The 16,605-nt window shown below is 41.9% G+C and overlaps 2 protein-coding genes across 3 annotated transcripts; both read left to right on the top strand.

The window, feature by feature from the left end:
• The first annotated feature begins 3,615 nt into the window (after positions 1-3,615).
• On the top strand, positions 3,616-6,788 carry adtrp1 (androgen dependent TFPI regulating protein 1). Its single transcript, XM_041225005.1, has 6 exons — positions 3,616-3,866; positions 4,462-4,608; positions 4,736-4,837; positions 5,082-5,197; positions 5,399-5,550; positions 5,937-6,788. The coding sequence occupies exons 1-6, from the start codon at positions 3,699-3,701 to the stop codon at positions 5,963-5,965; spliced, it is 714 nt and encodes a 237-aa protein (XP_041080939.1). The 5' UTR covers positions 3,616-3,698; the 3' UTR covers positions 5,966-6,788.
• Positions 6,789-7,090: 302 nt separating this feature from the next.
• On the top strand, positions 7,091-11,293 carry LOC121298136 (cleavage stimulation factor subunit 1). 2 transcript variants are annotated; one of them, XM_041225004.1, is made up of 6 exons: positions 7,091-7,203; positions 8,532-8,724; positions 9,040-9,317; positions 9,720-9,917; positions 10,210-10,600; positions 10,711-11,293. In XM_041225004.1, the coding sequence occupies exons 2-6, from the start codon at positions 8,556-8,558 to the stop codon at positions 10,968-10,970; spliced, it is 1,296 nt and encodes a 431-aa protein (XP_041080938.1). In that variant the 5' UTR covers positions 7,091-7,203; positions 8,532-8,555; the 3' UTR covers positions 10,971-11,293. The 2 variants fall into 2 exon arrangements, with proteins under 2 accessions (XP_041080938.1, XP_041080937.1); XM_041225003.1 differs by lacking the exon at positions 7,091-7,203 and adding an exon at positions 7,495-7,572.
• The last annotated feature ends 5,312 nt before the right edge of the window (positions 11,294-16,605 follow it).

The raw sequence follows: 16,605 nt of genomic DNA, 5'->3' as shown, positions 1-16,605 counted from the left end.
ATATAAACGAGAGAAACTTGTCTGCAGTCTTAATGATATTCTTCCATGCAAGTTGTTGAGAGTGTCAGAATTTGCACACTGTAAATATTCATGATGAAAGATATTTCCAATGTGATCAGGCAGAGAGGGGATTATCAAACGAGTCCCTGTTGCAAAGATGTGATCCCTCATTGTGTTCCAGCTCTTCAACAATATCTCTAATAACCACCTAACGGCTGCACAGGACAATGTTGCCAGCCATCAAAGATAGGAGCTTTCTTGGGCATGACAAAAGAATAGCAATCAGCAGAATTTTAAATGAACAAAGCTTCCAATCTCTCTGATCAGAGCACCTACTTAAAAAAGCCACCTTACCATGATCCCTTGGCTAATCCCATACCGTTTACAAAGAAATCTCCTAAAACCTATATAAAAAAGGCACTCCTTGAAAATGAAAATGATATATGTATATATATATATATATATATATATATATATATTATATATATATATAATAATTACTGATAAAAAAAAGTCAAGTGGACAAAAGGCTTTTTGCCTCGTGCCTTCATCAGTTCATCAGAGAGATGTATACAAATACCAGATCAAACTTTCATCAGTGTTCAGGATAGGGTTTGTTATCACAGTAACAGATGAAGTTGAATGAAGTTCTCCAAGACTATTTATAAAAAAAATCCTATACTCACCCCTGCAAGAAGTTCAGCAAGGTTCTCCCACAGCATCCTTACATCCAGGCTCTCCCTGTCCATTTCTGCCCCAGTGATCCATCAGAGACACAGGGTGCCGCAGACAAAACTCCAGCAAGCAGCCGCCTCAAAGCGTAACTGCAAGCAGCAGCAGCAGAGAGCTAAGTTTTGTTTGCCGTCTCTTTCTTGTTTAAGGGAACTGTTGCTGATCTGAGAAGAACATTGTCACATCCTCTATGCAAATCAAAGAAAGCAAGAGAGAGAGAGAGAGAGAGAGAGAGAGAGAGAGAGAGAGAGAGAGAGAGAGAGAGAGAGAGACTGTGTGAGAGTTACCTTAACACAAAAGCATTTAGGCAAGTTGCTTTTACAGAGAGAAAAGCAGAAGGGAAACAAGTGTGACCACAGCACAAAACAGAAAGGGGAAGAAGCAGAGAGGCAGGCATACCTTTAATTGCACAGCCCATGCTAGCAAGCAAGCACCTTATGCATCTAACATGTGAATCAGTGCCTGGTTCCTCGCTACAGGGGTGCATGTGTGTGTGCATGCGTGGGTGTGTATATTTCAGAGGTTTTTTTTTTTTTTTTTTTTTTTACAATTAAAATGTTAAACCTCTGAATTCAGAAGGAGGGAAAGTGGGTTGAACATTGCGATGGTTTTTAACCTGCCGTGCACTTGAAGCAGGCTTCATAAACAAGATGGAATGGGCCAGCCGCTGCTCAGTCCAGGAGGGGGGGAGTCCTGCTGGTTCTTTGACCGCCTCTGCCCATGGTTTCAGGGACAGGAGTGGGCTGACAGGGGGGCGGCCATGGCCTGTGGCAGTGTGGGAAGTGATTTAGCGACAGAGGGAAAAAAATAATGTGTTTTTTTTTTTGTTTTTTTTTTTTTTTTTAATTACATTTGATTTTCCTACTCGGTGACTGCTTCAATGCGTAGGAGTTCAGAAGTGATGAGTTTAGGACTGTACAGCGAGACCCAGGGGGAAAAAAAAAAAAAAAAAAAAAAAAAAAAAAAAAAAAAAAAAGCATTAAAAAATGTATATCTTGGCTGTCATGCCGATAAAAACATTATTTTTTTTTTTTATTTGGTTATTACACTCTTTATCGGTAAAAATAACAACAACAACAACAAACCCATAATTAACAAAAGTAGATTTATTATATTCACTCCCCTTCTTTAATAAATCTTCACTCTGCCCCATACCTGCACAGTGAAAGTCTGGATTCTACAGTGCTCTAATCATATACCCCTGCAACTGCTAATGCTCCTCCATTGTTTTCAAAGTGTATCTCCAATAAATCTTGCTCCAGCTAGCACTGCTGAGTGTCGATGTATGATTTGTTGAAGCACTGCATGTATCGTTTAACTGGGTCGGTCTGTGTTTGGCAGGATGGCCTTGGAAATGAGGTCTTGTTCTCAAAGGAAATGACCTGGGTAAATAATGAAACAATTGCATTAAAAACAAATCCACATTTCCCTCAGGACCAATGGCTAGATAGAACTAATCTTTTGTCCCGGAGGATCCTTCATGATGCTTTTCATTCACGCCAGTTAGACAATCTTTTAGAATGGAATACAGTTGCCAACCCATAAAAACTCAACTGTTTCCTTGTTACATTATATAGAGGATTTAATTAACTTTTTAATTAAAGGATATAGGTCCTGTTGCTTTCTCATACCTCCAAAACTCTATAGGCTGAACAACATGTAGAAAAATAATATACTACATATACACAGTGCATGCATATCAAGTAACATATCAGAAATTATTCTGTTCATTAGATAATACTGTCAGTAAACAAATTGTACTAATATGATTTTAGCTGCTGCACTGCTAAGCGCCCTGGTTGCCAAGGCAACCGAAGGCTTTTACTCTTCACTAGTTAAATGACAAGGCTTGTATTGTGCTGCCATAGCAACTAGAAACTCAGATTCTCAGCTGTTTTTTTGGTTTTTTTTGTTGTTGCTGGACTAAGTTCCTGCTTGCCAATGCCTGTGTGACTATCTGTGAAGCAGCAAGCATGTAGGCTCACTTAGATTGAAACCACAAATCTACAATATAGACCAGGCTTTAAAATCGATTTCCTTTACATTTAGTTCCTGTACGGGAAGTGATTTGAAACCAGGAAGCATCTGTGTCTTTTAACCTATACGGTTCTATTTGAAATATCTGACATATTGAAAATTATATTACGCATGAAAAGACTCGATCCTGTGCAAATAAACGACCCAGAATGGGGTAGTGCTGATATAAGAGGTTAGATTGCAAGAGGATTTAAGTGTCTTGTTATAGCTCTTTTAAAGGGGGTGACATGATGTTAGCAGATGTTTAGTCTGGTCATTCTTTGGAGATTCCACCTGTAGGGTGATGCCCTGTTTGAGACTAAACGAGAAAGAACATAATGAGTTCAACTCATGGCAGCGTCCTCGGATTCAAAAATCATTTGAATTCAAACTGCATTCTGTAATGAATCCAAATGTTTTCATTTGTTATTCATAATGCATTCTAGAGACGCGAAATATACACGCAAAAAAAAAAAAAAAAAAAAAACTATTCTGAATAATTAAAAAAAAAAAATCAATGAATTTGCAAATACAGTTTAAGCCATATGCAAAATATCTAGCATGAAGCACAAGGGCTTGCCCTGTCAAGGGCAATAAAACAACCACACTAGCTGCATGACAGCCTTTACTTCATGACTTTAACTTGAGTTCAGCAGTAAACACACATCTGATCTGAACTTTGCCTAGTGCCTTTAAACGTCACCTTGGAACAAGGAACATTCTCAGAAAAATAGGGGAGTTCGTGGCAATTAAAAGTTTATTTTTTTTTTAAAAGCAACACTCATCTCCAAGCAATCTCGCTACTTGGTTTATAACACGTTCTGTTCAGATTGAAACCTACCGTAGTTCTCGGTTTTTTTTTGTTTTTTTTTTTTGTTTGCATTTCTTCCTTTGTTAAAAACAAATAGATACTGTAAAGGTATTGGTATATCCGATCTGACAGAGGAAAGATGGCGGCTGCGAGTTTGGGGTGTAGGATCACGGGCGTCATTCATTTTGTAATATTTTCTTGGTATATTTTCACGGTGTGGCACAACCTTTCGATCACAGCCTCGGGGAGGCATCCTGGGACGCAGTCATACGGCGGTAGATGGAAGTATCTCACGTTTCTTGATCTGGTTGGTGATAGTATATGATTTGGGTGCTTGGATGTCATAGAGTTTACAGTCTGTTCTGAGGGTCTGTACAGGTTAGAGAGTGAATCGAGGAGTTATTGATGAACTTCCTTCGAAATACTTGTCCTAAGAAAAAGTTTAGTGTCCCTGGCTCAATTGTACTCTTTCTTTCTTGCTAGTGAAATCGATATTACTGCAGAAATGTTAATATGTGTATCCCCCTTGTGTGAATTAATCTGCTAGATCTCCACTGGCGTATTCAGGGTTTTGTTTGTTTGGTTTTTTTTTGCTCACTTTTATATCCCATTTTGGCCAGTCGAAAAAACTGCCCCCTGGGTTTATTCGTGCTCATTCTGACCATTATCAAAGTGTAGCAATTGACCATTCTTCTCTGTACAGTCTAGTCTCCTCATGTTGAACCAGTCAGGGGACTTTGATTTCTCATAGAATGGACTAAAATAGAAGGTAAAATACAGTAAGACTTCCAAGCGCTTTTTCTTTTGTTCCTGGTGTCAAAATGGCTCGTCATTATTAACGGGTACTATTCTGGTTAAATATATATATATGTGCATATGTTGCTCTCTGCTGCCCCCTACAGCTCCTGCAAACAGTGTTCTTTGGTCTCTGCTTCCTGACTGATGTGACTCGTCTCTTCTTTCCAAAATTGGGCTGCGGGGGGCCCTCGTCTTTCCTCACCGATTTGCGGGACACCATCCTGGCAGTGCTGGCATTCCCAGTGGGATCTGTGAGTATTAGCTAACCCGTTCACTGCGCCAGTGAGTGTGTTAGTAATAAAAAAAAAAAAAAAAAAAAAAATGCGAAGAGCCCATTTACAAGCTTCTGACATGTTGTTGCTGTGTTCTGGTTGGCAGTTTGTGGTCCTGTCCTTCTGGCTGCTCTACGTGTATGACCGGGAGCTGGTCTATCCCAAACTCCTTGACGACATCATCCCGCAGTGGCTAAATCATGCCATGGTAAGTAGAACTGTAGTGCCCGAACATGCGCTTCAACTACCAGCAATGTGCTCGGCAAAACCTTCCAGTCACAAATGAAGGGAGGTGTTCACCCGTCGATCTGCTTTAAAATGTCTTCTCAGGAGTGTAGAAGGCATATTAAACACAGCTTGAACAGGCTTTGTTGATTACACTGATTGTTTTAGGAGCAGTGAATGGGTCAGGAAATAAAGACTGTCTCTCTGTCTCTCTCCCTCTCCTCCAGCACACTGTAATCCTGCCCTTGCTCCTTGTAGAGCTCTGTATCATACCTCATCGCTTCCCTAGCCGGAGGAAAGGCATTGTGGGACTGACCTTGTTTACTGGACTCTATCTGGCCTGGTATTCATTTGCTTTTACTCTATTTAAGTTGTTTCTCCCGCAGGGCTAGTGTTTTGTGTTGCAAAATCATTACTCCAATAAAAAAGACCCCCTGAAGAAATATGAAGACGTTGTATCTGAGGCCATATGTTTGTAACCCAACCTCCCCCTGTCTCTCTCTCTCTCTCTCTCTCTCTCTCTCGCTCTCTCTCATTCCTGCAGGGTATTTTGGATTCACCACGTCTCTGGAGTCTGGGTGTATCCCATCCTCGGATTCCTAAGCCCATTGGGACTGGCTGTCTTCCTGGCAGCCGCCTCCCTAAGCATGGTTCCCCTGTACTTCCTGGGAGAGAAACTCAACAGGCTGCTATGGGGTAGGTGAACGCTAGTCTGGGATGGCAATAAGACTCCTACTGCATAGCCGCTTCACCCATTCCAGGTTTTACAACAAGCTTGATTAGCCACAGTGTATAGGGAGCAAGCTCAGGTGTGTCTTATTAAACTCTTGGTGAAAGCAGCAATGCGATGGGAGTCTTATTTCCAGCCTAGCTAGTGACGGTTCTCCACTTGGAGCAGGTTGCTCAGATCAGCTGGTATTGTATTTGTGTATATCACTAATAATTAAAGCAGGACAATGATGTTCTGTGCACCTTTCATTTATGTGTACACACAGTGCATCACCTTGTTCAGGTCTAATTGTGAACTTGCTGCCATGGCTGGGGATGAATGTCACTGACATGGCTTGTTGTTCTGCCTATAGGAGAGCTGAAGAAGAAGAAAAAGAAGTAAGGCTGTTTCTTTGTCCCAGAGAGCTGCTGGTTTCAGAAGAATGACTTCAAGCTGCACTGATCCTGTGCCGGGAACTGAAGCTCACTGGCTAACAATCGTTGCATGAACTGAGGAAGAGAACATGGATTCTAACTGTCGGCACAACTGCAATTAATAACAGAACGACCACCACCTGATGAATAGGGTGCGTTCAAAACACTTTTTACAACAAGTTCAAAACCCTAAAAATGATTGGTTTTAATTATTGTTAATCAAGCAATCTTTATTTTATATAGCACCTTTCATAGTGGACCTCCATCACAAAGCGCTTTTCAAGATGCAGTAAAAACAAGCAAATCCATAATACTTCATATACAGAAAAATGTATCATACATGATGTAGCGGCAGCTAATAGCAGATATCAGGCTTAGAGCATGGAAAGCAAGAGAGAAAGATGGGACCATTTTAATATCAGCTAGATTTATTTCAGGCCCAGTGGGATGTATTGCATTGTGATATGAAGGGATTTATGTGGGGGGAGCACCTTCCAGCAGATGCAAAAGCACACGTTTGTTTTATTTTATTGTTTTACCTTGGGTAGGGTAGTCCTGGATTAGTGCTAATCAGGGTCTGTGACGTCAGTCCCTGCCTATCCCTCTTTTCTTGAATTGTCTACCACTTGTGTATATCGAAAGGAAAAAGAATGAGATTCTTGGTCATTGTCACTTGTTTTGCATGTGTTCTACCCTCCCAGGTTGTGATCTAGACATCTGTAAAGTGCCCTGCATATGAAATATAATTGAAGAATAATGTAATTTAAAATAAAACACTGTGATATTGTTTACTAACCTGAATCTCTGTGTTTTCTGTTCATAAAGACCCTGTCGTTCTATAAGAGTTTAATAATAGACAACTGCTGGTTCTTTCAGTGTTGTACCTGTCTATGTGATGCACCAAAAATAATTCAAAATTCATATTTAACCAGTCGCATCTTGGGATTGACAGTGTTTACGATAACCCTAATGCTATGTGGGTGTTTTCAAAACTTTTCAAGTGTACAATAATAAATAAAAATGAAAATGGGGATTGTGTGCTGTGTTTCAGTGCCATCTTGTGTTCGTAATATGACATAACTCCATGGCCATGTAATCCTCTATCAAATTTTAAAAAGCGCCCAGCCTCAAATTCTGAACACAATGTGAATCCATGTTAAACACGGGAAGGTGGCACCAGCAATTTTACACCAAGTTCATTCAAAGGTACGTCTTTTTATTTGGCTAATACGGTAACATGCATTTTATGGGGGACGGATTAACCGTATAATTGCCAGCTGTCGCTGCTATGTACTTATTGCCCCAAGATAAGATGGCGCGGATATCCCAAAAGGTTTACTAGCAATATACACATTATATTAGATTCATACAAACGCAGATGTTAATAATGCACCATGGCTATTGACCAAACAATATTATTCTCCACGGCGCATTTAAATTAATACTAGCTAATGAAAATAAGGGGATACGCAAGCTGTGGAAGTAGCAGGCTGCGTGTGCGTGCATGCGTACGTACGCTCGCTGGTGAAGGACGTCTGGCGAGTGGAGAGGAGTTTCGGGGATTTCAACGATTGGGTTTGTGGTGTTTTTGTTATATCGTGTTTTTGGTTGTTTCTAAACATGTGTTACTTGTTTGTACTAGTGAAGACAAACAGCGTGCGGAAACTGTGGATGTAGGGGTCGAGTTGCAGAGTTGTGTATGCATATTATTCAGCTTAGAGAACGGAAAGTATGGATACAAAAAAACGAAGACACAAGACAACACACACCTGCTTGGCTTTTTAAGTTCTGGATTGGATAGGCAATCCAGATCAGTTTGAATAACTCCACAGTAGATCTGAATTATATCCACGTTGTGCGTTAACTGTGTACAGTTAGCATTGGTTGTTAATGTTTACAACACATTTTTCTAACAGCCAGTTATCAGTAGAGAAACACTACTAATACTAGCCCACAACGATGTGTAGACTAACTCGGTCTAACTTAAACGTGTAAGGAAATATATTCTGAATATTAAAATGCTTGCAAAGTGAAGCTGTTTTATTATTGTTCACCTGGTTGTGAACTCAGCAGGGTTCGTGCACAGGTCCATTTCACAAGCGCTGTTGCCCCTATGATGATAATGTGGGGGACCTGCTTACACTTGTGTGCGTTAATTTAATAGATGCTTTCCTATTTGAATCAATTTACCCGTGGGAGAGTGTGGGCTGTCTAACACATTGTGATTGCTTGCAGGAGTTTCTTGACAAATGCACAAAAGTGCATTGATTCAAACGACATATTTTTTCCATGAGGCTGCTACCAATGCAGCATGTTAGAAACACCTGAGTATCAGAATTTCAGAGATCGACGGTTTGAAAAGACTAGCAATTACAGTACAAGCACCACTGTTTTACTGTGGTGTTCCATGTGATAATAAAGTATAATACAGTTCAATAACTGGTGGCATTTTGTTTTGTACATTTTGTGACATGTCTTTTAGAACAAACCGTACTAGAATGATCCATTTTAAGATTAAGTATTTATTTTCAGAGAGAGTGACACAGTGCTTGGGAGCCATGTACCGCCCGAAGGCCACACTCAGAGACAGGCAGCATCTCTACAGACTCATAATCAGCCAGCTGCTCTACGATGGCTACACCAACATTGCCAACTGCCTATTCGGAGAGGTGAAGCCCCAGACTGTGGTCTCGCCATCTGAGCAGCTGCTGCAACTCGCCAAACTGGGTATGCAGGGCACAGACACTGCTCGAGACCTCCACTCGCTTCCTTCACTCGCTTTGATCAATTTCCAGAGTGGCACTAGTCCTGGGCTAAATGTTAAGCTAGTTTAGGGGTACAGGACAGTAAGCCAACCCACCGGCTGAAGCAGCCTGTTTCTGTTCTGTAACTTTTTCTACATTATTCCAAAATACATTGTATACAAGCAAAGTTTTAAAATCAGGAACACGCACTTTTTTTGTGTGTTCATGTCAGTTACTCAGTTTTGCGATGCCTGCAGTGAAAGTTTATGTATGCTGTAATCGTCCTGTGTGTTTTCAGGGATGGAAAACGACGACACCGCGGTGCAGTATGCAATCGGTCGCTCGGACACAGTGGCTCCCGGTACTGGGATTGACCTGGAGTATGATGCCGATATGCAGACCATGTCCCCTGAAGCCTCGGAGTATGAGACCTGCTACGTCACCTCCCACAAGGGGCCCTGCCGCGTGGCGACCTACAGCCGAGACGGGCAGCTCATTGCCACCGGCTCAGCAGACGCCTCCATCAAAATCCTGGACACGGAACGCATGCTGGCCAAGAGTGCCATGCCCATTGAGGTAAGGCTCTGTCTTAGGAGAAGGAAAGGGTTGAAATGAGTGGGTTCCTAAATGAGGATATTTAAAGCAGTGGGACGGTATAGTAACAGGCTTGTCAGTGATGTAGATCACACTTCACTGCTATCACATTGAAGCTTTCGGTAGCAAAAATAACTAATATGAATAAAGATATCGAATCCCAGCTGCTTGACATCCAGTTCTGCAAGTAAAATGACACTAGCCATGTGTTTAGAACTGAAGACTGAGCAAAGAGATTCCAGGTTCAAACCTCAGCTTTGCCACATGACCCCTAGAGGAGGGACTGTACACCCCCAGAAAAGTTGTGACTATGATTAAGGTAGATCCCTGGTGTGAATGATGTTTGTGTTGCACCTTGTCTGATTTTTCTAAATGCTCGATCAGGTGATGATGAATGAGACTGCCCAGCAGAACATGGAGAACCACCCTGTCATCCGTACGCTGTACGATCACGTGGACGAGGTCACCTGCCTGGCTTTCCACCCCACTGAGCAGATCCTGGCATCTGGGTCCCGCGACTACACACTCAAACTCTTCGACTACTCCAAGCCCTCTGCCAAGAGAGCCTTTAAATACGTACAGGTACCCCTCTGATCCCATTTCCAGTGTTTCCAACTACCGCATCAATCCTCTCCAGAACATCCTGTTACTCATTCCAGGTTTTGAGCCATTCTGGGTTTCCTGTGATTGTCATTATCATGTTACCTGCATGTGATTGACTCCTTCCAAAATGATACCAAAATTAAACCACCTGCAGTTTTTATACAGCAGATTGATGAAGGCACTTGATGAAACGTTTGTTTTTCTTGACTTGGATTCTCTCTCTTGGATTTTAAGAATGTAAAATTTTCATTTAACTCTTGCTTCCCTGCAGGAAGCAGAAATGCTGCGTTCCATCTCCTTCCACCCCTCGGGGGACTTCTTGCTGGTGGGCACGCAGCATCCGACCCTTCGCCTGTACGACGTCAACACCTTCCAGTGCTTCGTGTCCTGCAACCCTCGCGACCAGCACACCGATACCATCTCGGGCGTCAGCTACAACCCCAGCGCCAACAGCTACGTCACCTGCAGCAAGGACGGCAGCATCAAGCTGTGGGATGGCGTGTCGAACCGCTGCGTGGTCACCTTTGACAAGGCGCATGACGGGGCAGAGGTCTGCTCCGCCATCTTCTCCAAGAACTCCAAGTACATCCTGTCCAGCGGCAAGGACTCCGTGGCCAAGCTGTGGGAGATCTCCACTGGTCGCCCTCTCGTCAAGTACACGGGTGAGGATCCGTTCCTCTCAGCAACAGCAAGCTGGGGGTTCTGATGTGCTTTCAAGATCACCTGCAGTTTGATAACCAGCTATGTGTATTATTCTCTCCTCCCTTTGCAGGCGCTGGTTTGAGCGGTCGGCAGATGCACCGCACCCAGGCGGTGTTTAACCACACTGAGGATTACGTGCTGCTGCCAGACGAGAGGACCATCAGTCTTTGCTGCTGGGAGTCTCGCTCGGCCGAGAGGAAGAACCTGCTCTCGCTGGGACACAACAACATTGTGCGCTGCATCGTCCACTCACCCACCAACCCCGGCTTCATGACCTGCAGTGACGACTTCCGCGCGCGCTTCTGGTACCGCAGGACCACCACGGACTGAAGGGCAAGGGGGTGGATGGACTTGGCGGGGTTGGGTATGGCACAGGGTCCAGGGGAGGAGTAGTGAGTCTGAACCAAGGATGAAAGAGGAATCCACGTTCCCTCTACCCAGCAGCTCACCTTTTAACTTTCACACGATTCAGTTAGTTTATCAAAATCAATTGTTCCGACACATTTAATTTTGACCTGGAAGGGGTAATGTTGTTGTTTTTTTTTTTTTTTTTTTTTTTTAATCCTTGGTTATTACCCCAAGCATCTGTGTCAGTTTATTGCTTCAGTGTACTGTGTAAATTCTTTTTTTATTAAAGAATTCACTTTTTACAACATAGCTGGTACGTCATTGTTAGTTTAGGGGGAACAAATTTGTCATGGCTCTACTTTTGTTGTGATAGAATGACAGGTACGACGACTGTGGGAGTAGAAGAATGGTAAGCCTGGTGAAGTGGATGTAAATTTTAAAAAAATATTTACTTTTAATTTACAGTAGTAAATAATTACAATGTCCAGAGCCTTATGGCAAACACCTGTAAATAATAATGTTGGAGTGATACAGCGGCGTGTATCTTAGTGACAGTGAATAAGTGCTAGTGCTGTAATACAGTTCTCTGAAAATGAAGGGTTGAAAGTGATGTCTGGCTTGTGCTGCAGCTCTGGATCATCTTACTGGTAGTTAAGACAGACAACAGTTACAACAAACACTAACAAACACAAGACAAACACTCACAGTTTTCAGCAAATAACACTGTCTCCTTTTAGGTTGTATCTAACCATTTATAAAGGAACAGATTACTTTGCTACGGCCCTATTTTATACCCTCCCTCTCTGAAGAACCCTTTGGTTAAACCGCGCATCTGCTTCTCCAATCTGCAGATGCCACGCCGTTTCCTGTCCGGGTCATTGAGTTTGGGTACCGTAGCTCCGCCTCTTTTCTAGCCGGCTGACTTCCACCTACCCACAGGAATAAAGTGTCATGCCTTTTAGTCCAGGGTACTCTGTTCCCTAGCGCCCTCTCATGTCGGGAGGGAGATTTAACAGCACGCATCATAGCCACACAGAAAGTTCTCATGCACAGCTCTCAAACAGACATGTTTTAAGTTTTATTTTCGACCAGGGAGAATACCTCGAATGGTTTGATCATTAAAGATGTATCGTGCAATGCATTAAAATGCATTTCAAGTACAGAAAAAAAAAAATGATTGATGGCGAAACAAGTTATACTGTTTTGGGGCAAACGAGAAGTGTAATCTGAGTTTGCAGATAAAACTCCCTTATCTTGTCACTGCATTCTTTCTGGGTCTTCAGGCCTGTGGTTACTTTGTCTTCCGCAGTGTAGTTATTTTTAATGCGATCTCTCTCGGTATGAGAGAGCGTGGGGCTGCAGGGGGAAGTTGATGCTTTTTCATGGCGTGTGTTATATATATATATATATATATATATATATATATATATATATATATATATATATTATATATATGTGTGTGTGTGTGTATATATATATATATATATATATATATATATATATATATATATATATGTGTGTGTGTGTGGTGTGTGTGTGTGTATGTATATATAATATATATATATATATATATATATAATATATATATATATGTACATACACATGGTTACTTAAAGCACCAGACTCAGATGTACCCAGAACCCTGTAATGGAGCAGTTGTCCTCAGGCCTGTCCAGTCCTTGGATGCTGACTGTCATGTCCAGTTCAGAATTGCATGGTGTGTTTTTGATCAGCACCATTGCCCACTAAAAAGGCAGTAACATTTCCTCAATGCACATAAGCTTTTTTTTTTAACTTCAATGAAAGCAGAACTCCAAGCACACAGTTGACCAGAAATCCGGTTTGATATTTCCTCTTTCAAGAGAATGTTTTTGAGTAGATATAACCTCATTGTTCCTGATAGTTTTTCTCTGGTCGGAAAGGCAGTATTCATGGGAAGAGCTTGGTTGGGTTTTTTTCTCCTTTAATTAAAATGAAAATTAAAGTGAAATGGTATAATGATGGTCCTCTAGTTATTCCAGTAGCCTCGCAGAAGTGCTTGCTTATGGGTAGTGTATCTGTAAAGAATTCTAGGAAATGATTCCAAAACAGGAGTAGAAGATTCTGCTGAGAATGCTTTGGTGCATCGACTCTGACAGCATCCTTCAAGTCAGGATTCAATTATGTTACAAGTTACCTTGTATAAGTTAGTTACTTATCATACCTGAAGTATCTTCCGATCAGTAGTGATGGTACCAAAAACTTTTGCAATAACAGTTCATCAGAAACTTGACTTGTTTTTACCAAGTACTTGCGCAGGAGGGTAACTTCCAGATTGACAAGATATCTGAGGCTCAGCTCTTTTAAATGAAAGGGAACTTCTTGTTACTTGCTTTCTCGCACGCCACAGACAGAGGTTAGCAATAGGCCAGGCTTTCTTATGAACTGTGATGCTTACATGATGTTTTAAAGCAAGTGTGTTAGGGTAGTGTCACAGCCAAGGCTGGTACTAGCAGGAAGGAGACCCAGAGATAGAAGCTACAAGTTTAAACATGCTTTTGCACTCTTTAATAATAAACAAAACAATTAGGCACAAGGGCCAAAACAAAACAGGTTAACACAAATGATGCATGTATTTTTAAACTCTGCAGTGTTAGACCGAGCCGCCCCTCTCAACATAAGCACAAAAACCTCTCCTAAACACCAACGAGAAGTCTTTATATATAGATTTAAGCATCACAGCGCAGCACAGCACACAAACCTTCACCAACACAGACATTAATTCACACCATGAAATGTAAAAAATGATCACCTGTGAGCACTCTTATTCTACACCTATGGCTCCAGCCGCAGTCCCACGTGTTTTCTTCCTGTACTCACACAAACACTTTATACAGGCAGGCCTCCCCAGCACTGATGAAAAAGTTGCTGAGTGTAATCCAGGGGCATATGGAGGCAGTCTATCCATCTCTTAGACCAGAGATCTCCAACCCTGGTCCTAGAGAGCCCCAGTCCAGCTGGTTTTATAGATGTCTTTACATCACCACTGGCTAAAGATCTGGAACACATCTTCACTAATTAAGCCAATAATTGGTGCAATTAAGTAACTGAGAACTTGGTTGAAACAAAAACCAGCAGCCCCAGTAGCTTTCAGGACTGGGGTTGGAGACTGCTGTTTGGAGGGCGGGGGGGGGGGGGGGGGGGGGTTATTACCGCCATTTATAATGGAATATGATAGCACAGGAAAGTATAAATTAGAATCTCTTCGAGGCACCTGTCTTCACTTGGCAGTTTCAGATAAAAAGATATTACATTATAAGGCTGGACTCATAAGGCATGGCATCTCAGCTGTGGCTCCTCACTCTCTCATTATAAATGCATTGCCGTTCGATCCTGATTGTGGAGTACAATACCAGTCACTACATTGTATTTTCAATTAAAAAAAATGTTAATATTTAAATGTTAGAGCTCTGTTATGTAATGCAATTTGTAGCAGCTGTGTGCTCCAAGGGCTGAGAACAGGGGTGTCAAACTGGAAGGGGCCGCAGTGTTCCTTCCTCCCGAGCTCGCAGGTCTAATTATTTGATTAATTGGACAATTGAACAAATAATGAGATCAATGAAGTTAAATGAGAGCTTAAGTTGGAATGAAAACCAGGAGACCCCGTGGAGTCTGACACCCCTGGATTAGAGAGTTGTCTATTAAAAGCTCCCTCTGGGGGAAGGGTGCTGAGGAGCTGTCAGTAATGGCGTGATGCTCTGTTGTTGATAATGGAGAGAGTCAGGCCTGCTGCACTGATAGCAGTGGATAGCTCATTGTGGTCTCACTATGATGATGACCGCAAGCTCAGCAGTAGGTCAGTGACTCTATTTTCTATATCCTGCCTCTTTGTTTTGTTTCTTCACAGCAGAAATTGCATTAACCCTGTGTTGTCCTGTTCCCTGACATTTTTACACAACACTTGTTTGATTGGCATTAGACAGCTGTTAAACATAACAAGCTAGACAACATGTTTAATAAAAAAAAAATGCTATTAGAAATAAACATGGTTTTGTAAACAGGAGATACAAACAAATCTATCAGCCACATAGACAGAACATTTTTCATACCTACTTCCCAACAACTTCAGCAAGATTGAATACAGTCTCATCAAAAGGCATGTTTTAGTATTCTCACCAGGCGACAGATTAAGCATAAAGTGATAGGAATACTTTTGGTGCTACAATGCCTTTTTACTGGTTGTCTAACTTCTAATGAACAACTGTGCTGTGCCCTCCAGGTATTGCCTGAGAATAACTGATTACAATAGGCCAGCAACATTCCTCCCAACCCTCCCTCTTTGTTGGGCTCATCCCACATTCCCTGACTGCTTCCCACATCACAGAGCTGGCAACTGCTCTGCCTCATTGGAATTGTTCAGCAGAGCTAAACAACATGGATCTCCTGCCTGCCTCCCTCCCTGCCTGCCTCTCTCCCCGCCTGCCTCCCTGCACCACTTATCTGGTACACAGGAGGGTGGATAGTAACACTTTGTCATAAATGTGTTGTAACATGTGACTGTTGGAAATAGCTGTGACTAATGCAGCACTGAGCGAGGGGAAGTCTTCACTGTCCCTGTGCCTGTGGAGAGCTGGAGCAGGGGAATTCCTGCAGATCGCGCATCCCTTTAGAAACATATTAAAAACTTAGTCCTGATTTTAAAATGTTTATACAACCCGTTTTTTTTTTTTTTTTATGACTATTTATTTATTTACATCTGAATATTCAATATTTGAGGTCTTGAAAGCCAGTGTTTGTATAGAACAGTTAGCACTGAATAAAGAGGGTCTACTCTTCTACTTATTTTTGCAACTTGACATTTGTTGGTTTTGCCTTATTTATATGTTTAACATTATTTTATGAGTAAATATTTTGGTCTGATTAAATTGCCCCACATGTGCTGAATTTATTGCATGAACAGAAGTGAACACAACAGCATTGGTGCAAACTTCACTGAACTGAATCCTTGCTAAACAACTGGGACTCTGTCAACCTCCATCTGTAAATCAAATCCATGCTTTCTTGCTGATGGCAACATTCAGTTGCTGCCAATCATATTCTGATTCTTGAGTGTTCTATCTCTTCAAAATAACAACCAGGAATTGTCTATCAAATCATCTCTTTAGCTCCTTGTAAGTTTTACCCTTACGGTAGAGGAGTAAGAGAGGTTTTGATGCCTCCCCTGACAGATTCATCATGAAATGCTCTTTTTGCACTCCTGCACCCTTTTGGCCTTGTGCTTTCTTGGTTACCGGGACCAGTGGCTTAAGTATTTACATTGTTGTTAAGATAAGGTAAGCAGACACCAGCAGACACCCAAACACAAAACAATAGTTTTAAAAATATATAGCTACTGCCTTGTGTCTTCTAAAGATGGCCAATGTGTTGTAATAAAATATGTTTGAGAAAATAAACAGTTAAGTGACTCTACAGCTTTCGTGAGACACTAGCCCTGTTTGTCAGCGGTTTGTGGTATTGTATATATGCTATAGTACACAGAGTGTGGGAGTGTAGGGGGCACAACTGGCAGCCAATCAGAACAGCGCAGCGGCTCATTTCCTATTCAGTAGGCTGGTTGTAAGCTGTGAGACCTCAGTGT

This window comes from Polyodon spathula, chromosome 23, assembly GCF_017654505.1.
Source record: "Polyodon spathula isolate WHYD16114869_AA chromosome 23, ASM1765450v1, whole genome shotgun sequence".
Classification (NCBI taxonomy): domain Eukaryota; kingdom Metazoa; phylum Chordata; class Actinopteri; order Acipenseriformes; family Polyodontidae; genus Polyodon; species Polyodon spathula.
This window is presented reverse-complemented; position numbering and strand designations above follow the sequence as displayed.

Coding starts and splice junctions, on each gene's coding strand:
- adtrp1 (XM_041225005.1), top strand. CDS start 3,699: ATGGCGGCTGCGAGTTTGGGGTGTAGGATCACGGGCGTCATTCATTTT. Junction 3,867..4,461: donor ATCTCACGTTTCTTGATCTG/GTTGGTGATAGT, acceptor TGCCCCCTACAG/CTCCTGCAAACAGTGTTCTT. Junction 4,838..5,081: donor AGTGGCTAAATCATGCCATG/GTAAGTAGAACT, acceptor CCTCTCCTCCAG/CACACTGTAATCCTGCCCTT.
- LOC121298136 (XM_041225004.1), top strand. CDS start 8,556: ATGTACCGCCCGAAGGCCACACTCAGAGACAGGCAGCATCTCTACAGA. Junction 9,318..9,719: donor AGAGTGCCATGCCCATTGAG/GTAAGGCTCTGT, acceptor ATGCTCGATCAG/GTGATGATGAATGAGACTGC. Junction 9,918..10,209: donor GAGCCTTTAAATACGTACAG/GTACCCCTCTGA, acceptor GCTTCCCTGCAG/GAAGCAGAAATGCTGCGTTC.